A 26,720-nucleotide genomic window follows, 5' to 3' on the forward strand; every position below is an offset into this window, starting at 1 on the left:
GGGAGATATGGGGCTGTAGAGGCTGTGCCAGAAGCAGCAAAAGGCCAAAACAGTCCCTGCCACTCCCAAGTACTAGTCAGCCCTTCCATTGAGCTCTGGGAGGAGTTGATAGTTGGATTGGGGCAGGGGTGGCTCAGGGAGAAGAACAGATGGAAACAGGGCTCACAGATATGCGAGGGATGTTGTAGGAAGAGAAACATCAAGACAGAACAGAAGCCAACCCCGTCTTTCTAGATGGCTTTCTTTTTGGCTTCCTGGAGAGATAGGTGTTTGAGACCTGAGAGCAAGGGAGAGTTCCAGAGGGCACCTTAAGGGAGGGAAGGCTGCTCACCCTGAGGAGAGCCCAGTGCTGGCTGAGGGAAAGAGGCAGAACATCTGGGGCCTCTAACAGCTCCAGCAGCACTCAGGCAGCTGTGCCCAAACCTGAGATAGTCAAAAGAAGACATTAAAAAAGAAAAAAACACAAGAAGAAAGGAATGGATGTGATCCTTACAGGGCTGAGGTATCAGAAAGACAGCTATAGGCCCAGCACTGCCAAGTTCCAGGGCATAGCCATGCTACAGGGCTGTCTTCAACAAAGGACCACACTCTCCACCTCCACAAGAGCCCTCGGCAGGGCTTGAAGGCCAGGAATCCAACCTCCAAGGAGGCCTCCTAGGCCTCGCAAGGCAGTTGTTTTAATTGCAGGTAACCACATCCCTGAAGTCCTCCACAGCCACTTGGACGCAGAAGTTTGCACATGTTCGCATATTACTGCTCAGGACAGTCCATGGGCAAAGCGTGTGTAGTTAGTTGTTTACAGTCATGCCGTGCTTTCCACCTATCTACCCAGGGGTTCCTCCAAGTGCTGGGTGGAGCACATAGTGGAGGACATGCTTGATCAGAGGGAAATAAAGTGTGGGCGGCTCCTCAGGCACTTGGTATCAAGGAGGAGGCTGCTGCCCTGGCCCCCCACAGAGTTCAATAGTGAAACACATTCAGTCTGTTGTACTCATCCAGGCCCAGCTGCAGTAAGTTCGAAGTGGTTGTTGGTTTGGGCACCGAGGAGAAGAGCTGTCTGGCCACAAAGTGAAGGAAAACTGGATAGCTGAGCATGTCCAGGTGAGTGCTAAGAAAGGGTCAAAGGCCCAACAGAACGTTCCTCAGACATCAGAAACCTGTGGCGGAGCACAGCCAGTCAGCTGCTACAACAGGAAGGGAGAAGGGTTTGGGGACCAGTTAAAAGGATACACCTTGGGGTCATTCCTGAAATGTTCTAGCCACTTTCGGTTAGACTCGATCATGCTCTGAATGCTGACACTGTCCATCTTGGGGACTCGAGAATGGGAGTGCTGCAGGAGGCGGAGCTGCTCACTGGGGAAGAGAAGGAGAGTTGAGAGTGTTAGAAGAGGAAGAAAGCAGGCAGGATGCAGATGGTGTATGTGGCAGAGCTAAGCACCTCCTCCTCCTCTCTCTCACTGGTCCACCAGCATGCCTGTACGGCCTCCAGCAATTCAAAGGTCCTCCTCTGGTGAGGCAAGCATCAGTTCCCCAAAAGGAAGGTAGTGGCTGCCCTCCACCCTTTTTCTGGGAACCTGATGCAGAATCTACTCAGGACCTTTACATCTGTCCGTCATCAGCCAGTCTCAGCAAGAAACTTCCTTCTGTCAGCTCAGACACTTACGCAGCACCAGCTCTCAGACTGGCCCAGAGAGCAGACATGACTGCAGGGTTTACAGTTAGGGTGGGGGTGAGGAGAAGAGGATATTTGGCAGGGAATAAGATGAATAGGAATAACAGGACTAAATAATTGCCTGTCTATCTCCCCATGGGATGTCCCTCTTACTCCAGATGTTGCTCAGCAGGCACTGGAGAAGACGAGGCCATAGGAACCAGACAGAAAGCTGGCAAAGACAGGCCGGACTCCAGGGCTTGTGGGGCCACAGGAAGAGCAGAGTCTCACCCGAGGCTCATGGACAGCAGTGCACAACATCTGTACAGCTAGTCAGACACGCCCTTCCCCACAGCCACCGAACCTCAGCAGCAGGGATTTGACTGTTCACTTGCTCTGACTAAAGCCAGATGTATGTAACTCTGGACTGGTGATCAGCCTGGGCTCCTGGGGTCACCACGAGGTCTATCCCCACCTGTCCCTGGTGTCATCTGTCCAGGGAGGTACAGTGGGGCTCTGGACTGTGAGGCTTACCTTACAGACACATAGCCCAGCTTGTTCTCCAGTGGAGGAGGGCAGCCGCTGAGCAACGGGATGCCAGCTGGAACAGCAAGGAGTTCAAAGGCAGCAGTCAGTCAGCTGAGCCAGCCCCAGCCCCAGCCCAGCCCCAGCCCCAGCCCCAGCCCCAGCCCAGCCCCCCCAGCCCCAGCCCCAGCCCCAGCCCCAGCCCCAGCCTGCCACTTCCATGTTCGCTACTCACACCTCCCACATTCCCAGAAAGAACAAACAATGACAGGGAAAGTTTCCTGCTAAAGGTGAGAGACAGGTGACAGACAAGGGCTGTCCTATTTACTTTGATTCTAAAAATCTAATTTTCAATTTGGGCTGGGCAAAAAATGTTTTTTACATTTTTCCTCAAATGGTTGCCTTTATGACTGTGTTCCTCAACAAGGAACGAACTAGAGGAGGAGCCTGGGTCCCAAAGCAGAAGCCAGGGCCAAGGGGTCATAGGTAGAGTCCACATCTGGTCTGGGACTCACTCACTCACTCACTCACAGAGCCCTCTGGAGCATGTTACTAAACCTCTCTGAGCCTCAACTTATTCATCTATAAGATGGGAAAAATAATTATTACCTCAGAAAACTACAATATGGACTAAAGCGTGCGTGCGTGCGTGCGTGCGTGCATTTGTGTGTGTGTGTGTGTGTGTATGTGTGTAAATGTCACGGTGTACTGTATTAATGACAGACTTCAGGGTGACAACAATGACTTTTTTTAGATTCTGCCTAGCTCTAGCATTGATAATAGAAGCTCCACACAGTACAGGCTCGGTGTAAAACATCCCAGCACAGAGCCTCAGGCTGTAAGGCCACAGCAGGGTCTTCCTTCACCAGGGCCCCACTGACAGAATCAATGGACCAAAGACGGAGAGGGAACTAAGGGGTAGGCAAAGGAAAAGGAAAGGGTGGTTATAAGAGAGGACATAGAGCAAAAGACAGAGATAGGAAGGCTCCACCCAGAAACCAGGTGTCCATGGGAGTGGGGACCTACAAGGAAAGTACTTGTGCCACTTCTCCAGCAGAAAATCATCCACAGTTTGGGAGGAGGAAGAGACCTTGGTGCCCTGTCCTGGGTCCCAGGCCCACTGAGTGGACGTGGGTGTGACAGACGGTGAGGCTGAGGGCTTGGTCAGGAGGGAGTAGGCAGGGGAAGGGACGTTCTTGGAGGACCGAAGTGAGGAGGTGAGGAGTGGAGGCGGTGGCTGGCTGCTGAGGACCTGCGGTGGTAGCTGGGAGTTGAGGCTGCCCAGAACGTTCAGCACACCGTTTAGCTCACTGCTGATGCGATGAAGGGAACTGCTCAGGTAATGGATCTTGTTGGTATCAGCAGAACTTGGGGTCGGGGTGACTGAAAGAGGCAGATGGTGGGAAAGGATTCAGGATTGAGCTGGCACTTGTATCCTACTGCTGCAGATAACAGGCTAAGGACCTTATGGGAGGACAGATGATGGGTATGGGGCTTCTGTGTCCCAGACAAGAGGCCCAAGGACACAGACAAAAGGAAAAACCAGGTCCTTGACCCAACCACAGGCCAGAGCAGCTGAGAGTGGGTGACAGCAGGAGGCCTGGAGAGAAGAGACCGCAGGGATCCTTGGTTCTTTCATCCTTCCATGGTGCAGAGCCACCACAGAGGACGGACCTCATCCAGACACAGGCTCAACGCAGGGCTTGGAGGATGGGACTGGAATGGCCCCCGCTTTTCTCAGTCTCCACAACACTGGGCTTCATTCCACCTCACCCTCCCTGGCTCCCTTGCATGCCACCACTCACTATGAGGCAGGGGGCAGGACTCAGAACTCTCGCTGCTCAAGTCTTCCATGTCACTGAGATCAAAGGTCACCTTCTTGATGGAGGATCCTTTCAGAGTGTCCTCATCAGAGACCTGACAGGTAGAAGTGGCCATTAGCACTGTCCTTTCCCTGTGTTTTCACTCTGCCTGCCTTGTGGTGAGGACTGAGGCCTGATAAAGTAGCTCTTCTGGGGTCTAAGGTTCTATAGGCACCCCAAGAGAGGCACACCACAAGTCTGCCTAAGTTGAGAGGCTAAGCTAAGAGAACCCAACTGCCTGTGAAGCAGTCCATAGGGTCCCCCAGGACCAGAGCCACCCCATCATCCACCCCTGAAACTAGCCTTGCGGTCTCTCCATTTGAGCACCCCTGCTCCCAAGCTGAAACCTGGGTCATGGAGGAGATTTCGAGCAGTCTCAGGGAAGGAAGAGACACCCCTGATGCTACACTTGGTCACCCCTCTCCTGGAACCATGTAGGAAGAACAGGGCTAGTCCCCAGTTCTGTGACATTCATCAAGAATGCTGTGACTAAGCAGCAGAAGCTCCAAGGATACCCTGAACTGTCAGCACAGACATCAACCACTGAGATGCTTCCACAGGGCCATTGTCTCTGCTATCTCAACTAAGGCCCTGAGCGCTAGAGATCCCATTCTCCCTAATCCAGGCCTGAAGAAATCAAGGCTCCCAGGAGTAGAGGAGGGAGAGACAGAGGGGACGCAATGGGCTATGTGGCCACAGGATGACACCTCTTCCTGTAGAGAAGATTCCAGTTGGTTCAGCTTCTCTTCTTTCTTCTTCAGCAGGTCATGGCCTTTCCGCATGGCTGACTTCATCTCATCCAGGTGCCTGGTCTCCTGTGGCCGGGGAGGAAAAGGAGGAAAAATGGTGCTAGGGTCCAGTTCTGGTATTTGCTGGCTGGGTGGTTGTAAACACATCCCTAGTCCTTAGTCCGGCTGCTCATCTGAGAGAACGGCTACTTTCTCTCAGACCCTGAGAACTAACAGGACAGTGTACTACCTGAGGAACACATGTCCATAGATGCCAAGTTCTCAAGCTGTGAACCAAGTGGTTACCATCACTCTGCTAGCCATTACTATCACCCTTGCCACCAACGAAAGGAATAAACCACAGCAGTGAAAGTGCCCAGGGATAGAATAGACACACCCTGGAGAGCCCATCCTTGTGTCTACAAGCCTCTTGCTATCCGCTGCCCACAAGCTAGGCACTCAGGCCTCAGAGCATGTGTCCCTCACCAGTTCTGGCACCATCAGAATTATAAGGGTTCAGACATGATTCAAGGGAACCCCTGCTACTGAGGCCTCAACTGGAACAAAAATCTGTAACATCATGTAATGATGGCATCTCTGCCTTTTTCATTGCAAATCAGACTGTCAGAGAAGCCAGCCAGGAGAGCTACTCGACCTTACACTGAGTGTATCCAAAGATCTTCTGTCTCCAGTGCACCAGAGCAGCAGAGAAGAGCACTGGACTTGATATACTTTAGACATTGGTCTAAAATATTTCACCTAGGCCATGGCAATGGCAATACAGGTTGAATATCTCATTTCCAAACTGCTTGGCCTCAGAAATACATGAGATTTTGTAGTTTTCAGATTTGGGAATATCTGCATAGATTTACTGCCTGAATTGACGTGGGGGTTAGGGACCCTCAACCTATATACCTTCCTCATTAAAGATGAGTACTACGAAGATAAAGCAATTTACTATTGGAGAAGGTGTTTACACATGATGTATGGCCATGATGAGGCAGGTGACCCCAGGGCCCATGTGGCTCATCTCAAGAGTTCCCAGAATGCTCAGCTGAGGAAAGTTAGCACCCTCAGACCTCCCAATACAGGCTGGCAGGCTCTCCTCTAGGCTCCTAACCTCATCCAAGTTCTTGCGCACGTTTTCGAGGATCTTGGTGCCTGGGAGGTCTTCATCCACCTCCTGGGCACTAGCCAGCTCATGGCGCCAATGCTGCTGGGCAGCTTTCAGTGCTGTCTGTCGCCTCCGCATGGAACGTGTCTGGCGCACCAGGAACTCCTTCGCACTCTGGACAGCTACACCCTCAGCAGAGAGGAAGTGCCGGACACTGTGGGATAGCAGGGAGCAGGGAAGGAAAACTGAAAACTACACTGAGTTCCTGGGCTACTTCTCCAGCACATGTCCACCTGAACATACAGAAGCTGCTGGACTGGGGCTGAGATATCACTGTTAAATACCCAGAGAGTGTGGCACATGGGACCAATAGTTCACACACTTCCGATTGTGCCTGGGCCTGTACTCGGATAACTAAGCACTCCTAACAGCCTGACCTTCAACTAGAGGCCAGGAGGTGCTGACATGCTGTGTTAAAGGTCACAAATTGTAGGATATTAACTTAGTAGAGACGATTCTTTCATCCTTGGGTCATGCCTTGAACCAAGCCCCACTGGTGGTCATTGTCATCTCAGCTCTAATATAAGTACTCTCTCGTGGCCCAAGATGGGCTAGGGAAACTCACCTGTCCATGGACAGGTCCATCTCCTGCTTGCTCTGGGAGAGAGAAGAGGACACCTCTTGGGTCTCATTCTGCAAACATATAATGGAAAATGCCAGCTGAGTGCAGCAAAAGTAAACATCTCACAGGCTAGAGGAATCCTAAAGCCCTTCCTGGTGTCCTACCAAAGAAACAGCTCTGCCAGCCTCCAGGCACTCTTTACATATAGTTACCATCTGAGTGACGGAGAGGGTGGAGAGGAGGACAAGACAAGGAGGCTAGATCCTAAATAAAGCAGAGCCAAGTTCCTCTCCAAATGTCCCACCTTTCCACCTCCCACCCACAGCCCCATCACTCCCGGGCCTCAGCCCAAGCTCACTGTGCCAAGGGATTTCCTCAGGTCCTCAATGTGGAGATCTGGCTCCAAATGTGGGGATGCATTATTCTCAGCGGCCAGCTCTTTCAACATGTCTTGCTTCCTTTGTACTTCAGCTTCTAGGCTACTGTGTTGAGGAAGAGAGCAGGAGGCATGGCTGTGAGGCCGTGACACTCACTCTCACTCCCACAGGGCAGGGCTGGGGTGTGGACACCAGAACCCAGAATCGTCTCTTTCTTATAGCCTCGGCACTCCATTCCCTACAAAGTGCCACAGAAATGTGCTAGCTGCTTCTCCCTGTGGATGTCCATGATGAGATGGGTCCGAAAGCAGCAGAGGGGGCCACTGGCAGGAGCAGAGTGCTCACACTACCTCACGTGCTCTGCAGCTGGAGCAGAGTGCTCACACTACCTCACGTGCTCTACAGCTGGAGCAGAGTGCTCACACTACCTCACGTGCTCTGCAGCTGGAGCAGAGTGCTCACACTACCTCACGTGCTCTACAGCTGGAGCAGAGTGCTCACACTACCTCACGTGCTCTGCAGCTGGAGCAGAGTGATCACACTACCTCACGTGCTCTACAGCTAGAGCACAGTGATCACACTACCTCACGTGCTCTGCAGCTGGAGCAGAGTGCTCACACTACCTCACGTGCTCTGCAGCTGGAGCAGAGTGCTCACACTACCTCACGTGAGTCTGCAGCTGGAGCACAGTGATCACACTACCTCACGTGCTCTGCAGCTGGAGCAGAGTGCTCACACTACCTCACGTGAGTCTGCAGCTGGAGCACAGTGATCACACTACCTCACGTGCTCTGCAGCTGGAGCAGAGTGCTCACACTACCTCACGTGCTCTGCAGCTGGAGCAGAGTGCTCACACTACCTCACGTGAGTCTGCAGCTGGAGCACAGTGATCACACTACCTCACGTGCTCTGCAGCTGGAGCAGAGTGCTCACACTACCTCACGTGCTCTGCAGCTGGAGCAGAGTGCTCACACTACCTCACGTGCTCTGCAGCTGGAGCAGAGTGCTCACACTACCTCACGTGAGTCTGCAGCTGGAGCACAGTGATCACACTACCTCACGTGCTCTGCAGCTGGAGCAGAGTGCTCACACTACCTCACGTGAGTCTGCAGCTGGAGCACAGTGATCACACTACCTCACGTGCTTCTGCAGCCTCTGACTTTGTGCCTGCAGCAGATCCACCTGGGACTCCAGTTCCACCCGCCGGACACGCAGGTCATCGATGACCCTCCGCAGCTGCCGCTTTGACTCCATCAGGTGAGTGTGCTCTTTCTTTGCTTCTTCCAGATGCTGATGGGTGGCAGTGGCTTCCTGGGGCAGAGGAAGAGATAAGAATGTTCACAGACCCAGTAGGGAGAAGGCGAGGTGCAAGCAGCGTCAGAAGTGTGGGAGATGGAAAACCACAAAACAGGAGTTGGAAGCCAGAGCCACCGAAGCCACTGTCTCTAGGATCTGGGGTCTGTAGGTTCCTGGTCTCCTAGCAGAGCCCCCCACTGCCCGAGGCTTGCAAGTCAGGTCCACTGGGTTACATGATAATGGCCAGCACAGTCTTAGAACCCCAGGGCCCTGGACAGGACAGGAGAACAGATGGTGGGGGACAAATAAGAGAGAAAGGGTGGGCAAATAGACCTCTTTTTCCAGCGCAGCCTGCCTCTGCACATCCAGGAGCAGTTGCTTCTCTTTCCGCATGTTCTCCTCCTGAAGGGAGAAAAGCCCCAGGCTGACTGTAGACCCCAAGACTGAAGTGGAGCCTGCCCTCTGTGTTCAAACCCACTCACCAAGGCAAGATTGATCTAGCCACTGCCCTCCCTCACCTGGACATTCAGCTGAGCCAGTCTCGCCTTGACATCTTTGGTTCTGGTTGTAAGTTCCACCTCTAAATCTTGTAATTTCCTTTCCTGGAAGAAGCATGATAGAGAGAAAGCCATGGGTGTAGGCAGGGTGAAAGGCATTAGCTGAGGGAGAGGAGAAAGATCCAGAACCCAGTATGCCAAACTCCAGACTCTAAGCTGGATTCAAACTTGCTTCCTCTTTCCCTGTCCTTGCAGCCTTCTGGCATACAGCATGCCCCATCCTGCTGATTCCCAGTGGGGCCAGGAGACATGAACCTGACCACCCCAAAGTTGTAAATGGGCTGACCTCTCCTTTCCAATACTGGGTCTACTTCCAGGCTCAGAAAACAAAGATACCCTGAAGCATAGACATGGCCAGGGGGAGATCCCATTCCTGAAGGTGCCAGACTCTGCCCCACAACTCTTGGATCAGCACCCAAGACTTCCTAAGTGTCACCCCATCCCCCCCAGGACCTCACTTGATCCCGGTGCCGACGCCTTAGGTCCTCAAGCTGCTGGTCCTGCTCCTGCCTCGTGTTCTCTAACTCTCGTTCATGGGCCCTTCGCAGGCGCTCCAGCTCTCCAGTCAAGTGCCCCAGGAGGTCAGCCCGCTGCTTTCTTTCCTGCAAAGATGGTGGGGCCACTGGTGGGAACCTACAATGGGCTCCTAACACCCCCAAAAACAGTCTCCCCAAACTCCTGCTGTGTTAGGTCAGTTAGATCGATGAAGGTCACCATCAGCTCCCCAGATTTTGTCATGAGGCTGCTGTTTCTGCCCTGAAAAGATTGTCTGGATTCCAGTCACCAGAGCAGGAGCCCAAAGGTCCCCCATAGGGGCTGAGCTGTACTACAGTCACACTGCCGCCTGCCCACCATTCATCCCCCAACAGGAGCAAGCCAGCTTGAGTTGGGGTCCACTCAAGTCATGGAACATTCCCACCTCTAGGCTGAAGATGGGTAATGAGACGGTTGCTATTGCTGCCTGTCACGTTGACAGAGCCTACAGTCGTGTAAGAGCCAGGCTCTGGGCATGTCTGTGAGAGAGCTTCTAGACTGGGGTAGCTGAGGTGGGAAGACCCACCCTAAATGTGAGCAGCACCATTCCATGGGCTGAGGTCTCAGACCACCTGAAACAAAACTGGAGCCGAGTATCAGCTCTCATCTCTCTGTTCCCGACTGTGGACACAATGTGGCTGGCTGCATCGAGCTTCTGCCGCCATGCCTTCCCCACCGTAAAGAAAGTATAATTTTACACTGGGCCAAAAGAAACCCTTCCTTCCTTGAGTTGCCTTTATCAGGGAGTCTGTCACAACAACAATATAAAAAAATAACTAATACAGACAGACAATATCCAGCAATTGTTTGGCTATTGTTTCTTTCTTGTTGTCCTGAAATCCCATGCACCCTGGGGACATGGTTTTAAAGTGACTAAAACTGAAAGTTATGGAGTCAGACTGCTTGGGAAGGTAGCCTAAATTCCCCAGGTCTCAGTGCCCTGCTCTCCAAAATGAAGATGATGATGCGTACATTTTTCACGGCTACCCTGCAAACTGAATACAGGAGGATGTAAGGCACTCAGAATAGCGCCTGGTACCTAGTCAAAGCTTGGTATCCATCAGCAATTATTACCATTTAAAGAAAGTGCAGCTACTGTGAGGGAACAAGCACCCCTCATTGGGGAATGGGGGTTTCTCATGCTTCAAAAGAAAAATAGAACAATGTCCTTGTTATTGAGGGATGCCAGAGAAGTAAGTCTCTTCTAACCCTTTTCCAGATCTCACCCTCTCCCCAACTCTGCAGCCAGCTGGGAAGGACAACAGTTGGTGTGCCTATGTTTACATGTGCTGGAAAGGGAGGTGACTGAGCTACCTCAGCTTCATATTGTTCTCTGGCTTCAGCCATCACTTGCCGGTGCTCCTCCTTCATCTTGTCCATCTTCCTCTCATGTTCTCTCTCTACCTCCTGGCGCTTGTCTCGAAAAAGGCTGCTGAGCTGGAAGAGGGTAGGACAGAAGGAACACAGCTTACAGGACTGAGAGCAGACAGGCCTGACGACCTGAAGGTCTCACATATAAAGTGTCCCCAACACACACAGAGCACCCAAGCATGCGTGCATCTGAACTATTAACACTACCCCTCCCTACAAACACACAGGGGCCTAGCAGCACCACAGGTCCTGGCTTTGAGAGAGTGGAGGCCATTCCGGCTAGGCGGCCCAGCAGACCTTAGCAGAGTGACAGACCAGCACTCACCTCTTGCTCATACTCAATCACCTGATGAACCTTCTGATGAGCTCTCTGCTCTGCCCACCCAAGGCTCTCCTGTAACTGGGCCTCCTCTTTCTGCTGAGCTCCCTCTATCTTCTTCTGGAGGCTGGAGACCACCTAAGGACATGCCAGCACACACAATGGAATTAGGCCCTCAGAAGTGGAGCCACCATGCAGGGAGTCACTACCAAGGATTTGGCACCCATCCCAGCAACCTGTCGGGGAAGGAAACTCATTCCCTACTGGCCAAGTGTAGGGCTGAACTCCTGTGCCACCCAGCATGAAGGGGTCTGAGAGCCCAGGCTCTGCCCCCTCAGACCAGGCCACACTCTTCTCACCTCCCGGTGCTTGGCTTCCAGTGAGGAACAGAGCTGCTGCAGCTCAGCACTGTGTTCCTTCTCTAGGCCTGCCACTGCCTGAGAAGAAAAAGCAGAGGGTCTGTGAGAGAAGCAGGGAAGGGTGCTAGCCAGGTACTGAAGCCAGGGTTCTGGAGACCACCTTTTTCTTTGTTAATAAGGGACCAAGTAGAATCACAGGGACACTTTTGTTTTAAAATAATTCAGCCCCTAAAGTCTGCAGCTGGCAGAGGGGTAGAACAAGGCCAGTGTAGAGGGGCCTGCCAGTAAACCTCAGGTCAGTGCTTCCATCCCAACTCTGAACAAGCCCACCGGAGCACACACAAACCTACAGCTGGGAATAAGAACGGCCAGGCCAGGCCAGATGGAGGTCAAAGAAGACCCTCTGGGAACCTGATCTAGATCACTGGGTGTCTAACAACCAAAGCTCTCTCAATGGCCTGTGACTTTGGATGTAATCTGGAGGCTGATGTGACGCTAGAAGGAGAAAGCGTGACGCTAGAAGGAGAAAGCGAAAAGGAGAGAACCTGTGCAAAGGGCTAGTCTCTTATTCCAGATAAGAAGTCAGGGAAAGGAGCCACTGTAGCCGCCTACAGGGTCAGCACCTTGTGTCAAGTCCTCTGGCTCCTCAATAGCAAAAGCTCCCCAAATCCATGGGACACTGACTTATACATCTGCTTCAGAGACCAGGGCCAGCACCTGCCCTGAGTCGAGAAGGTCCACATGATGGGCTCGGGGAGTCTGCTCCCCTCCCTGCACCCCAACCTGGAGCTAGCCCCTCTGCATGCTGAGTCAAGGGGGCAGGCTTGACGTAGCTCACTCACCTCTCTCCTCTCCCCTTCCAGCTGCTCCCTCAGCTGCTGCAAAGACACCTCCTTCTCGGCCTCCTTCTCTGCCCGCAAGGTGGCCTGGGCACTCCTCTCCTCAGCCTCCAGCTGCTCCCTTAGCTGCTCCAGCACCCTCTGGCTTTTCTGTTCCAAACTGGCTCTTTCGGCCTTCTGGAGGGTCTCTGCTTCTTCTCGAAGCCTCTGCAGGGCAGCCTCTTGCTCGGCTCTGGGCAGACAGAATAGAATAGGGATAAGCCCATGCACCCAGGTCATCTCCTCAGGCCAGGCAGCTCCCTGTGTGGACTCACCTAATTTGGTTCTCAAATGCTTCAGTACTAGCCTGCACCTGGGCCCGGAGGCGGGCCAGCCGTTGGCTTTCTTCCTCTCTTATCCGAGCCTCCTCTTCTTCCTCCTCCTCCTCAGCAGCTTTCTGCAGCTGTGCCTTCAGGAGGCTGAGGGAAAAGGAAAGGTCGGCTGCTGAGAGTGACCACAGAGGTCTTTCTTGTATTCAGGACCCATGCCACTCGGCCTCCCTACAAACCACCCTCAGTATTAGAGACCAGTCAACCTGTCACCCATGCTGGTTCCTCACGGACCTAAACTCATCTAGCCTTGTCAAAGGAAGCAAATGCCAGGCTGTTTGGTCCCAAGGCTCCCTTCCACCTACAGGTTATGCTCCTAGACAAGGTATTCACTCAGGAAAGTCACAACCACCCTGAGAGCCAACCTCTAGCCCCACTGCTCCATCATTAGACTCTATCCTAACAAATGTACCGTCATCTCCAGATCTCACTACCCTTTTCTTTGCCCCCTGACTATTGCTCATGCTGGTTCTTCAGCCAAGAATTCCATTTTTCTATCTGACAAAATCACATTCCTTGCCCCACATGCAAGTTCATCAATTCACCTTTCCCCTTACAATCTGCATGAGGGGTGTTGGTGGCGCACGCCTTTAATCCCAGCACTCGGGAGGCAGAGGCAGGTGGATCTCTGTGAGTTCGAGGCCAGCCTGGTCTCCAGAGCGAGTGCCAGGATAGGCTCCAAAGAGAGAGAAACCCTGTCTCAAAAAGCCAAAAAAAAAAAAAAAATCTGCATGAGGGCCTTTCTTGGCACAAGCTGCCCTGTGCCATGCATCAAGGTACCTCATAATTACTCTGTTCTGTCAGCTTTCCTTACAAGACAGGAAATTTCTTCAGAGCAAGAATACTGCCTCTTGCCAGGCAGTAGTTGCACACATCTTTAATCCCAGTACTCAGAAGGCAGAGGCAGGTGGATCTGTGAGTTTGAGGCCATCCTGGTCTAGAGTGAGTACCAGGACATTCAGGGCTATATAGAAAGACCCTGTCTCAAAAAAAAAACTGGAAAAAAAAAAGAATCCTGCCTCCTTTTGGGGAAGGGGACAGGGTCTCCCGTAGCCTAGGCTGGCTTCAGATTCCCTATGTAGCCTTAACTCCTGATCCTCTTGCCTTCGGCTCCCAAGTGCTTGGGATTACAGGTTTATACTAGCAGACCTGGCTAATGATACTGCCTTTAAGTCTTTTATATCAAGAACAGAATATAGTAACAGACATAAAAAAATGGAGCTCAATCAGTGTGTTGGGTTTGCACAGTATCACCTGGTCCCAAACTATGAGCAAGTCTTAAATGTCCATGAGAGGCGCCTTATCTGACCTATGATATCCATCATTTCTCCCGAAGCAAATACACCTCTGCTTTTACAAACAACATCTTTTGGGGTGGGGATAACTCCTCACATAGACTTCACAAGACTAGCGGATGTGTGCAGTGCACCCAGGAAGTTCAACCCTAAGAAAAACATGATGCAGAAGACTGGAAGACAACCTCTTTGAAAAGGTCTACAGCAAATTCCAGAACCAAAACAAATATAGGATTTCCTACTTCAAGTTATTGATACCACTGCTTTCCTGTGTAATGAGAAAAAAAAATCTGAGCAAAGTACAAATCCTTCCTTTTGGACTCCCCAAAAACACTGTCATTCATATATATATATGACAAAATTTACACAGAGAACATGAATGTAGGGCTGATGGGGGAGGGAATTTAGAGCAATCCAAGCTCTCCATTTTACACCTAACAAAAGTACAAGAGCCTGTCTGTCCTCTCATTCAGCTGTGAGGAGGAAGACCCACACCCAGAAATGTCTGTGTGGAAAGAGAAACCACAGTCCCTTGAAGAACTGCTTCAAGAGAGCCAGACAGGCTCTGACCCACAGAGAAATCACTTGGTCATCACTGGCTGAAACTATTCATTTCAACCCAAAACCAAAACCAGAAATGCCATTTAGGGAGCAGCTAGCATGTTCTAGGCCCTGAGATAGTATTTCCAGCACCCTGGTCTCCACAAAAAGCTTAGAGCTCTGAGGAGCTGCCTTGGATGCAAGAGAAGCTGTATCCTAAGGTAAGCCGTTGACTGCACCCTGACCCTTAGTTGGCCCAAAAAGAGGTGACAGAGAGTGAACCCTGGTATAGAGTGCCTGTGTTGGGCTAATGAGAGGTTGAACCTGACCGCCCACTATTCAAATGTTGGTTATCTGTTTTGTTTCCTCAAAATTAAGCACAGATTAGCTATCTATGGTCTAAAAATAGTAACTTTCAATTGCTCTTGAATGTTCTGTCTAAAAGGACAAGCTTTGGCATTAAACTGTCAACGGAGCACATCCACATGTTTCTGAAGCATCTTTGCTGGCCGAGGGCCATGACATGCTGCTTGTTCCCTTCTTGGTAGCCATTCACCCTCCTCTTCTGAGCAGAAGCCTGCTTTTATTCTAGTGCAGAAAAGCTAGCTGAAGGACCACCAATCCAGACTCCCTGGTCACCAAAGCAGCCAGGCCAGAGATGTTTTTCCTGGGTACTCAATATGATACCAGCAGAAGTTTCTGAGAAAGGGTTCTAGGAGCTACTTTGGTGAGGCTGTGGGCATCCCAGATGGGTCAGCACAGAAAAAGGATGCCCCTCCCTTCCTAAACCCCTCCGCGGGAGGAAGAAGACCTGAGGGATTTCTCCTTCTGCTGGTAAAGCCGTTGCACCTCCTCCTCCTCCTCTCGCCACAGCCTCTCTTCCAGCTGCTTCTGCCTCTCTTTCTGCAACTCCAGAAGCCGCCTCTGGTCTTCCTCCAGTTCCTGGTTCACTGTCTCTTCCATGGCCTTCAGTATAGACTCTGAGAACTGCTTTTGGGGAGCTGTAGCCTCTGTGGTTTGCCTGCATGGGGGAGCGGCAGCTTACCACTACAATGTTAGTGCCCACCAAGGTCCCACAGCTACAGAACATCACACAAAAACTCTAATGGGAAGCCCCCAAATAGGTCTCACAGGGGCTGGCAGTAACACACAGTGAGCATCTGTCCTACGGGACAAGCCCCACAGACTGGATAAGGTTCAGGATCCTAGGAGGGGGGACAGCCCATAACAGCACTGGGAGGCTGTGGCCTGAGGGGTGGCTCGGGAACTGGCAGGGCAGAGAAGAATGAAGTTCTGTTCCTCATGGGTTCTCCCCTGGAACAGCTCACAATCCTGTCTCCATGTCCCCACTATAGCTCTGCCTGCTACTTAAGGCTCATTTCAGAAACAGGTCCCAGTCTGTTCTCTGCCTCCCAAACCAAGCAGAGGCCAAGGTAATGTAGAAGAACCTCAGATGAAGCCACCAAGTTCCCTGCCTTGTTACCAAAGGATCCAGGTGCTTCCCTGAGCCAAACATGGCTGAGGGGCTTTCATCAGCTCGTGGTTATGTTCATGTCTGGAAATGGTGAGAAACTCTGCACTAACTCAAGTGCACAGAGACAACAATGGCATCAGTTTACTGATTTGTCTAGAGAGTTATGAACAGTAGCATGATAAAGTATTTGACTTCCTTCAAAGCCAGGAGGCATGTACACTCCCGGGTCCCTAAGGCTCACATTCCAGTAGGTCTCAGCACAGAAATAACACACTTTTTACACAGTGCTCAGGCACTACAGACTGGCCATGGCTCAGTCCAGCAGGAGCATGTGTGCAGGACCTGAATCCAAGAACCACTTGAGAGTCAAAACAGGGGAGCCAGCCAGCCCTACTGAGAGCCCTGAAACCCCCTCCCCTCCAGCTCAGCAGTATGGCAGATGGAAGGCAGCAGGTGGGGACAGATCAGAATGACAGAAGAGAAGAGGGTGAAGAATCCCACTGCAGCCCACAGAGACTAGCGAGAAAAAGACAGAAAAGGTTAGTGACATCTCTGAAACACCGTCAAGACCTGTCCTTCCCTATTCCTAAAATCAGAACCCAGATAATAACCCTAAGCCATGCTATCAATTCTCTGCTCCCAACTCCGTCCCCTCCCTCCTTCCATATCCTGGCTTCCAGCTGATGGCAGATATAGCAACATGGCTGCTACCTCCTCTGAGAATATTGCCCTCCACAAGGGCCTCCCCTCCCAGCTCTCTGCCTCATCAACCCTCCAACTCATTTCCAACCTTGGCAGAAAGCATCTTTTTCTCCCAGCGACAGTACCTTTTAATGTCTATCTCCCTTGTGGGCTGCATATCTGTGTGTAGCCCTAGGGACAGATGCTGCAGGAAGATGGGACAGCAGAGCACACTTGCCCAGGCTATATACACCAGTGAGCCTGCCTACACACCTGACACGTAGGCAAATGAGCCTGTTTCCTGCCCCCACCCCGCCCCAGTTTAAAGACTTGGTTATCCTGAACACCTTGGTAGGTCTAAAGCATTGAATGATGCCTAAAGGAGCTAACAGGAAGCTGAGGGCTCTGGAAGAAGAGGTGGGTCTGGTTTCTAGGCCAGCCGCTCAGATATCAGCCTCTGTGAGACCCAGTTTCCAGTCATGGGAGGCAAAGGGGAGGCACCAGGGGAACCTAATCATTTCAAGTTGGCCACCAAAAGCTCAGAGATACACAGGGGTAAGCAGGGTGGGATGGCAGGGAGGAAGGGGTGGTCCCCTGGAGCATTCTGAAGTGGGGGTACTACTGCTAAGCTAGAGAGCCAGATACCCTGACTCTCTGCAGATATACTAGGGACTGAATTTGGTAGGACCTTGCATGTTAGGCAAATAAGTGCTCTACCTCTGAGCTACACAGACAGCCAGCAACTTGGATACATTTACTATTCCATAAATGCTAACAAAAGATGCAGACAATGATGCCTAGTGCCTAATCCTTCAGAATTGGCTACCAGATGCAGAACTCCTGCACCACTCTGGAAAACAACCGATTCCCATTGGAAAAGACTCAAGAAAAGCAAATCCAGCACCTCCTAAGGGTGGGACACCATGAGCCTAGAGGGTCTGGAAACCCCAGAAGGGATAGCATCACTGTGACAGGAAGAAACATGAAGTCAGGGTGCTTGCAGCCAAGGTGTCTGGAGAGGAGCTAAGCTGAGCCTCTGGCCTCCCTATAGAGGTCCTGGGACCACCTCCTGACCTCTACCTAGCTTCCTCTCTCTGAGCCCACTCAGCTCCTCTCCCCATGAACAGCACCCTGATCCATTGGGCCACAGTCTCCCAGGAGACCTGAGAAAGCCACATTCGTCACTGTAAGATAGCTCAGTGTCTAAAAAAAAAGTGGTTGCTGCATGCCCACGTGACACCAGCAGGGTTAGGGTGATGAGATGAAGACATGAGATAATGAGCTCATTGGCCTGGGCAGCTCTCAGTGAATCACCAGCAAAAGGACTGTCTGCTCAACAGCCCTGCGTCCTTTGTACCCCTCATTCACTGGGGAAGCCTGGCACAGCTACCTCAGGCCTACAGTCAAAAGTCAGGACTCTAGTGGGCAAGTCTGCTCTCTCTGTGACTCACCAACAAGCTCCCCTCCCCTCCACCCCCCTCCCCCCGCCACCTCAGATCCCATTTCCTTTCTAAAACATTCCATATTTGTTTTAAGAGAAAACTAGTGCTTGGTGGAAGAGAACATACTTCTCCTGGTTCCTGGTAATGAGCCACCAGGTTCCTCTCACCCACCCTCAGATCTGGCCAGGGTTAGTGATGGCTGGTGGAGCTCTCAGAGCTGCACAGAGAGCACCGAGGATGCATTCACCCTTCACTCCATTGCTTGCCACCACTCAAGGGGAATGGGCACTCAGGCAGTCCACACACTGGGAGACAGGACAGACACATAAAACTGGCCCTTACACCTCTGGAGAGACAGGTGAGGTGGGACTGACTGCCACCTTCTCCTCAGGCTCCTCAGCCTCTTGCTGCCCAAGGCCCAGCTCTTCGGCCTGGGAGTGCTTTTCCTCAGCCCTCTCAGGGAAAGCAGGTGGGCTCAGGACCTGCTCCCTTGCAAGCAATAAAGAAGCAACTGTGTTAGAGCTGGTAGGAAGTGAAGGGCTCAGCTTAAAGAACTGTGGTGGAGACAAGGAGGGCAGCCCCAGGGAAACTTCCCTACCTTATTCCCTAATCCCCCTCCCTCCCAGCCTCTTCTATTGTCATTTGAAGTGAAGACCAGATATTCCCACCCACATGGAAAGAGAGGGTCCTACCACCCCCCCCCCAAAAAAAAAAAACACTGCACACAGCAGGTGTTCAATGGATGCTGTTGACTGAACATTCCTACAGTTCAGCTTCCCCTGTGGCTCATTCCAACTGTTTGAATCTTAAGACCAACAGCATCTTCTTGCCAGGAGAACAGCGGCACTGGCAAATACACCCCGGGCTCTGGACCAGGCTGGGGCAGAAAGGTCCTTCCAATGTGGCTTAAGGAGGTCCAGCCCCCACCCCTGACCCCACACTGCCCTCTGGCTGGGCTTGGAACAAAACACTGCTCTAGCTCAGTTTGTGTGAGACTAGAGGTGGGCTGATGCCTGGTAAGAAAACGCTGATGAGAAAGGAGCTGAAAGGGGTCCCCTAGCAGGAATGTAGTTCCCAGAGCAATAGCAGTCTGCCCTGGCAGGAGACACACTCTTAGTCAAGACTTCCTATGGCTCCCCCGATCAGGCTGACTACCCTAATTTCAGCTGTAGAGTGACAACTATGAAGAAGCAGATCTCCACTTCCCCACCCCCACTCCCACCCAAACCCCAGTATCTGCTGCCCTGCTACTGCTACTTTGGCTGCAGTGTCTACAACAGCCCTCATCCCCATCTCCAGGCCCACTGTTCCTCACTACCACAATGACACATGGAGAGGCCACCACCCTCAGGGACCCTTCTTCCTCATCCTTACCTCTGGAGAGGGGGCAGTGGGGTGGGGCTGGCTACAGAGTCCTTCCCAGGCTCCTCCTCTGCATCCTTCCACTCGGGCTGCCCTGCCAGGGGCTGCAGAGGCCCTTCCTCAGTGGCCTGGCTGTGAAGGGTACCCTGGAGCTGCTCCCTGGACAGAAATGGAGAATGATAACCCTGGTCAGGGCAGCCAGAGGCACAGGGTCTGGCCTTCACTTGAAAAGCGAGACGGGAGCATTCAGTGCGCGGGTACAGTGTGCACCAGCCCTCCTCAGCTGCACAGGAGTCGCCGCACCCCACACCTACAGCAGCTTCAGACATGGCAGCCACACATGCAGACAAATGCCTTCCCCTCCCCCTCCTCCTCGGCTCCCTCCTGCAGGGTTACAGCTGTGCTCTAGGTCCAGCAGCTGCACACCTTCACATGTATGTCCATTCCCAGAATTCACCATCACTGAGGCCAGGGAGAGATGAAAGAATTAAGGGGAAATGGAGAAAGGAAGGCCTGGAGAGATGGCTCAGTGGTTAAAGAGCAGGTACTGCCCTTCCAAGGACCTTAATTGGATTCCCAGCACCTATGTCGGATGGCTCATATCTGCCTATAATGCCAGCTCTAGGGCATCCGACACCTCTGGCCTCTGAGGGCACTCACATTCATGAGTGAATGCATGCACATACAGAGACACACACATACACACACTTAAAAATCAAATAAAAAATTTTAATGGGTATGTGATAGGTAGGTTTTTAGTTGGGGGAGAGTGTTAGGGGAGGACGGAAGGGAGAAGGGAACTGGGATTGTCATGCAAAACAATCTTGTTTCTAATTCAAATAAAAAAATGATAAGACAAAAAAAAATTTTAATGGGCAAGGACAGGTTGGAGAGATGACTCAGTGAAAAAGAACACCTATTCTCACTCGGGTTCAATCCCCATCACCCACATGGACGCTCACAACCATCTGTAACTCGAGTTCCAGAGGATCCAACAATCTCTTTTGACCTCCTCAGGCACCAGGCACACACGTGGTGCACAGTCATACATGCAGGCAAAACATCACACACATAAAATAAATCTAAAAAATAAAAAAATAAAAAAAAAATGGAGAAGGGGATGCCACACTCAAGTGGTCAGACGGTAGCCAGTGCAGAGAGCATCATTGAACACAGCAAAGAAGGAGTGCATACAACTTTCTCAGATCCCAGAAGAGATGACTACTAACCTTCGTTTTCTTGGATGGCAGCCCTCCTCCTTTTATGGGGTGAGGCCAGAGGAGTATACACACATAGGTGGGGGGGTGGTGTCAGAGAAAGAGAATCTGCACAGCCACCTCTACCATCACAGGATCTCTCCTGCTCTCGCTCTCTCTCTCTCTCTCTCTCTCTCTCTCTCTCTCTCTCTCTCTCTCTCTCTCTCTCTCTCTCTCTCCACTGCCACCTGTACCATCACAGGAAGAACCCTGGCTCAGAACACTGAGCTTCAGTACCTAAGAGCATGGTGCTACAGACATCCAACAGGCCACTTCAGCCCTGGCTCACATCCAGATACACACAGCTTAATGCAGCTTAATCAGCCCAAACTAATAAAGAGGACAGAGCCCTGGACTCACCAAAGAGCCATGTGCAAAGTCCTGCCAAGCGACACTTCACACCCCGTCATGTTACACCACCACAGGCAGGGTTCCTCCCACCCTGCCCCCACACCACATACACACACCTTGTACTGCCATCCAGCCAGGTCACCATCTGTCTTCCAGCAATGGCAACCATAAGGACCAGGAATTCTACCCCAACCCACACCACCCTGAAGACACAGAATGCCTTGGATCCCCAAGGCAGCCTCCCATTGTACCTCTCAGAGACTTGGGAACGCTTGCTCTGTGGCTCAGCTCTGCTGGACTGGCTGTCATCTCTCTCTTCCTGGCCTAACCCCTGGGCCTGCAAGCAAGAGACCAGGGGAGAAATGCATTAGAGGGAGATACACTGCAAGGGTCTCTTATCCTGATGAGTCAAAGGCTCAGCAGGCATACTATGGCATGTCTTAAGGGGACAGGAGCCACTGAGACACAGAACATGTCTGCCGACTGTAGAATGCAGCTTCCTAAGCTCTAGCTAAGTCCCTGGCCCACATATGGAACAGGAGATAAACAAATACGCTCATTACAAACATAGATAGGAGCCAGAGGCTGGGGGAGAGCAGGGGACCTGAAAGCCTGGCCTGCTGCCTGGAGCCCATACTGCTAGCTGCAAAGAGAAGGCAACGATCTCCATGGACACCCTAAATTTACTGAGGCCTGGACCAGTGGTACAGGGGTGCTAAAATAAAATGGGCAGACAAAAGGCAGTAGGTAAGCACACCAGAAAGAAAGAATCCTGAAGCACGAGGATCTAGGTGGAACAAATGAGGCTATTGCCCCAAAATGGAGGGTGCCGTCTGACTTTGGAGGAGGGCAGCGCATCCCTTCCACTGTTCCATTCTAGGACATAAACCCCATCAGCAGACAATGAGCCCCCCTTCACCTCACAGTCTGGTATTACAGCATCTGTTTGAAAATAAACCCCCAAATCTTATTTTACATCTTGGGTAGCTAGGCAAATTTAGCAAGCTGGTTTAAAAAAAAAAAAAAAAAACAATTTCTGATGATTTCAAATATTTCCTAAAGAACTGTAGTGATGATGTCAGCCTGGGTTCATTCTTTGTTCCAGAACATCCTTTCTCAAGTGCCTCCTCCCTGAACTATGGCATAGTAAAGCTCAGCACCCAAGGCTTTGGTAAGGGTACAACGACCTACACATAAGCATAACTTCTGCCAAGGAAGGCAGGCCATAACACCAGCCTCTCCTCTCCCATCTTCTCCCTCAGCCTAAGACAGAGAGAAACAAAAAGCTCTGACAGCACCAGGCCCCACTCTAAGACTAGCCCTCCTGACAGGAGAACTGTCTGCTCTGGGACTCGGAGGTCACCGGGAGAGGTGGGGCAGGAGACAGATCACTGTCTTCCCCAGTCGGGTCCCAGTCCTCTGCCCCCTCATACACACAGTTCTCCTCTAGCAGCCCCATTTGATCTGACTCTGCCATCTGGGTAGATAAGAAAGAGCAAAACTTACACGAAAACCCAGCTCCCAAAATTACATCAAAACTAGCAACGCGGCCTGTGAGTACCTCTCAGAGCCTAAAGCAGAGGGCTCCCTGCCAGGGCTGCCACTCCTCGTTGCATCAGGCTGGGCAGAGCCTACACACCAATGATGGGCAAGCACACCCTCCCCACCCCCCATCTCACTCTCCTTTCTAGTGCTCAGCTCACCACGAATCTTCCCTGCAAACCACCAGCCATCATCCTCTTATTCCCACGTTTTCAAAGACAGAGAGAGCACACAGACCAACTGCACTTCACAAACTAAAATGTAAGTAACAAAACATGGTTCCTGCAATAAAAACTCAAAATGAGCTCAAAGCCACAAAGGACTCTGGGACCATGAGGATACAGAGGCAGACTGGAGCCGACCACAGACCACATCATTCTGTCTTCCCCCTTCTTGCTTCATGTCCTGTACTTTTGCAACAAACTGAAGCAGCATCCTGGTAGAGAAGGGATAACATGGGGAAAGCCAGACAGCAGGTCTTCAACAGGGTTTACTTCTCCCTAGAACTTTTGTCCCAGAAAAGAAAAAGGGAAGCCTGAGAAAGGATGGGTGTGATGGCACTCTTTAGAAAAGAGAGCAAAACAAGCACTTAGCAATGCTAACCCTCTGACCCAGCATTTCTCAGGACCCCAGCCTTACCTCAGCTCCCGAGTTTTGTTTTTAAGATCTAGTCCCCAGGTGGGAGCAGGAGGGTTGCAAGTCTGAGACAAGCCTGAGCAACTTAGATGGCTATTTTTTTTTAAGGGCAGGGACCAGGGTGCTGTGGTAGCTAAGTGGTAGAGAACTCACCTAGCATATACAAAGCCCTATATTCATTGTTCAACAATGGAAGAGGGGATTATTATCTTGACTGCAATGATAGTTTCAAAGAAATACATAGGGCAAAATGTATCAAACTTTTCTCTTTAAAAATGCAGTTTATTATATGTCACTTACATGTGAAACTGTATCATTTTCTTCCAGTGTTGGGGATGGAATCCAGGGTTTTACATGTGCCAGGCAGGTGCTCTATCACTAAGCTACATCTCTAGTCCTCAAGATAATTCATTCTAAGGCTCTCCCTGTTCCTAGCCTTGGGATCGATCATCAGAAAGGAAATGAGGCTACAGCCCCAGAGGACAACAAAGAAGACTGCACCTATGCTTCTGTCCATGCTGTGAAGCGGCTGCTGCTCCCTCCTGCGGCCCCACCCTCCCACAACCTGGGAACAAGAGACAGCTGCAGGCTGGGCCCTGTCAGAGGTGGGCACTGCTGGTCCATCAGTCAGATCATCTAGTACCACCCATACTCCAACACGATGGCTAAGGTACAAATTAGACCTTCCTTTGTTGGGTTAGCTGCCAGTAGGTGGTGGCTGCTAAGAACTAAACCCAAGCCGATCCCTGACCCTGCTCTATGCCAGATGGTAGCAGCCAGACGGGACTACTGGCCTCATTAGGGCTCAGGTAGTCCCTGAAATCTACCTTCTATAAAGCTCCCCAGTAAGTCAGGTAGCAGTGAGGTTTTGGAGGCACAGCCCTTGAACCCACCCTAGTGGCTTTCCTACACGCTTGTTACCAAAGGGGCCTAACAGCTTCTCGCTCCAAGCCCTTCCTGCCTAACCCTATCTGCCCTTCTCCATGCCTTTGTATCCTCAGTACTGCAAATGGGTTATCCAAAGTCTAGCAGAGACCTGGTAACTGGGTAGCCATCCAGGAAGCAACCAGCCAGACCCGAGAGGAACTTATGGGGCTCAAATGAAGTCTGAAAACATGGGCTCCCTGTATGCACCAGCACATACCATGATGGGTTCATATTAAACATCCTGTTGTTTCACCCAACTGATTCCCATCCACTCAAACCTTAAACTCTGCAGAGACCATATGCCAGAATCCCTCCTCTAGCAGCACACGAAGAAGAAAAACAACTGCCCTGACTTAAGCCCCTTTTAGGGCAGCATCTGTGTTTCAGGAACCTTTGTACCTTCCTGCGTGGAGGGAGGCCAGCTTACATCTAGCAGAGGAGACAGACAAAACACTGTGAGAGAAAAGTAAGAATCCTGGGAGCAGAGAGGGGACAAGTCACCTCCTCCAAGCCGGCACCAGAACTGGGTCTTAAAGCCTAAAGAAGAGAATACAGGGGTCAGAGGGGAAGCAACAAGGCTGGCAGAGCAGTCACAAGGCGCAGCAGGTACAGACCACTGGCAGAGCTGGAAGGGACAGGTGGACAGGTGGTCAACCCTCAGTCACTGTATGAATAAACCGACATGAGACAGGGCAGGAATGTTTCGGACGAGACTGGGTGCATTCAGGGTGGTATGGTGGTAGACAGGCAGGAATGTTTCAATGCATAGCAGCAACAAAGCAGTCACGGCCAGAAGCTCCATCAGAGGCAAGTGTCTGGAGCAAGAGAATGTCTGGAGCAAGAGAATGTCCAGAAGTCCACACTGATGAACAGGAGTCATCTAAAAGTAGCTGCCAGAGAAAGTGAGGCCCTAGCCTAGCCCACCCAGACTCACCTCCCAGTGGGCTCCACCCAAGACTGGAGAAAACATGTCACCATCCAGCAAGTGCTCTGAGATCCGGCTGCGAAATCCAAAGTCCTGGAGATGGTAGAGATGAGAAAATCAGCTCTGCCCTTGTCACGGTCAGTGCTTACCAACCTTTCAAAAAGGTGTGCAGTGTCCTAGGCACTGAGCTCAACACTGTGACATCTAATTAAGTTCTCAAAGCAGGCAAGATGATGAGGGAAACAGAGCCAAGCATTCCCTGTAGACACTAAGTGGAGAGCGTGAAGATTCACTACAAAATTCTTCTGATCTGCTGGGTGCTGGTGGCGCACGCCTTTAATCCCAGCACTCGGGAGGCAAAACTGGCAGATCTCTGTGAGTTCGAGACCAGCCTAGTCTGGTTCCAGGTCAGCCTCCAAAGCCACAGAGAAACCCTGCCTTGAAAAAAAAAAAAAAAAAAGAAAAGAAAAGAAAAGAAAAAATATATATATATATGATTTTTTTCTATATATTTAGCATTTTTCATAATAAAATTATACACAAAAATAAACCTGTAAGACTGAAATGCTTATACCCTCGTGGATGCAGCTGCAGGCTGTAGAGGACACGAAATTTGGCCAGAACAAAAACTGGTAACAAGGGGGCTGCAGATCAGATGAGCCCCAGGCCTGATTCTTCCTAAGACACATGCTATACAGCATGGCTCCTCCCAGCTGTCTCCTACTCCCCACCCATCCCATACCCAAGCAGGGCAGAAGTGCCAGCAAACCCAAACCCATGGGAGGCTTGGAAATGATGCTTGATGGGCTCCTTCCATTTCATTCCTTCCATCTTCCCATAGAGGTGGCCCCCTCTCTCTCTAGACAATGGGAATCATTAGCAGCGATTTGTCCACAGAGTCCTCCTGGAGACACGCAGCAGGTGTCCACACCAAATCCAATTCCTCATTGCCCTTTGCCTGCCACAGGACCACACCACACCCCTTCTGAGCCTAAGATCCTGCTGGGTTAAGTGAAGGATTGCTATCTGACAGTATTCTAATGGGGACAGTTCTGCCATCCCTGATGGATGGCGGGATGCCCAGAAAAGGTCTGATCCTGCTGTCTCCAGCTTCCTCTCTTCCACTCCCAGAGGGAAGAATGCTGATGGGCACAGCAGCACACAGTGGCAGCTTTGGAAGGAACAGACCACTTGTTTCCAAGAGTTCAATGAAACACAGTTATTCATCATTTTCAAGTGTTTAGTTGGCTAAATGGGTTTTTTGTTGTTTTGTTTGGGGTTTGGATGAGTTTTGTTTTGTTTTGTTTTTTTACCAATAATGGGTTTTGTTTTTGTGGGGTTTTGTTTATTTTAGGGGTTTTTTTGTTTGTTTGTTTGGTTGGTTGGTTGGTTGGTTGGTTTTTTTTCTTTGCTTACCTTTTTTAGCCTTTCTAGTTTCTGGGGGTTTGCTGGATTTTGATATTTTCCCTTCAGTTTGATTTCTGCTCCACCTAATGCAGCTGCCATCTGCTTCCAAAGCCCACAGCTCAGTGTGGGGCCAGAGCACTCAGCTATCTAACTCCTCTGCAGCCCTCCTGTCGTCTCTGTTCATCCCTGACCCTCTCCCACTAATCCCTTCCCTTATAACTGCCTCCTCTGAGCAGATGGAGGGAGACATGCAGAGGCAACAGAGGGCCAAAAGTAACCCAATTTCTCCTTTCAGACTCAGACTTGGCAAATGGACTTGAGATCCTGCAGGCTGGATGGAGGTCCAGGACACAGAAATCA

The 26,720-nt window shown here is 51.2% G+C and overlaps 1 protein-coding gene across 13 annotated transcripts in view; it reads right to left on the reverse strand.

The window, feature by feature from the left end:
- Positions 1-470: 470 nt before the first annotated feature.
- The window catches only part of Cep164 (centrosomal protein 164), a 68,864-nt gene continuing 42,614 nt past the window's right edge, over positions 471-26,720 (reverse strand). For 6 of the 13 annotated variants that reach the window (XM_035443645.1, XM_035443636.1, XM_035443637.1 and 3 more), the window contains 23 exons: positions 24,963-25,046; positions 21,175-21,260; positions 19,329-19,475; positions 18,297-18,443; positions 15,169-15,378; positions 12,469-12,612; positions 12,158-12,386; positions 11,316-11,393; positions 10,963-11,094; positions 10,581-10,703; positions 9,191-9,334; positions 8,694-8,777; positions 8,509-8,577; positions 8,015-8,190; positions 6,861-6,984; positions 6,506-6,573; positions 5,887-6,094; positions 4,746-4,853; positions 3,982-4,093; positions 3,203-3,559; positions 2,186-2,252; positions 1,231-1,353; positions 471-1,108 (listed from right to left, as the gene is read on the reverse strand). In XM_035443645.1, coding sequence (XP_035299536.1) covers positions 961-1,108; positions 1,231-1,353; positions 2,186-2,252; positions 3,203-3,559; positions 3,982-4,093; positions 4,746-4,853; positions 5,887-6,094; positions 6,506-6,573; positions 6,861-6,984; positions 8,015-8,190; positions 8,509-8,577; positions 8,694-8,777; positions 9,191-9,334; positions 10,581-10,703; positions 10,963-11,094; positions 11,316-11,393; positions 12,158-12,386; positions 12,469-12,612; positions 15,169-15,378; positions 18,297-18,443; positions 19,329-19,475; positions 21,175-21,260; positions 24,963-25,046 — 3,168 coding nt within the window. In that variant the 3' untranslated portion in view covers positions 471-960. The remainder of the gene's footprint in view (positions 1,109-1,230; positions 1,354-2,185; positions 2,253-3,202; positions 3,560-3,981; positions 4,094-4,745; positions 4,854-5,886; positions 6,095-6,505; positions 6,574-6,860; positions 6,985-8,014; positions 8,191-8,508; positions 8,578-8,693; positions 8,778-9,190; positions 9,335-10,580; positions 10,704-10,962; positions 11,095-11,315; positions 11,394-12,157; positions 12,387-12,468; positions 12,613-15,168; positions 15,379-18,296; positions 18,444-19,328; positions 19,476-21,174; positions 21,261-24,962; positions 25,047-26,720) is intronic. The other 7 variants (XM_027412019.2, XM_027412026.2, XM_035443641.1 and 4 more) reach the window with 6 other exon arrangements.

Source organism: Cricetulus griseus, chromosome 4 (genome assembly GCF_003668045.3).
Source record: "Cricetulus griseus strain 17A/GY chromosome 4, alternate assembly CriGri-PICRH-1.0, whole genome shotgun sequence".
In the NCBI taxonomy this organism is placed as follows: Eukaryota; Metazoa; Chordata; class Mammalia; order Rodentia; family Cricetidae; genus Cricetulus; species Cricetulus griseus.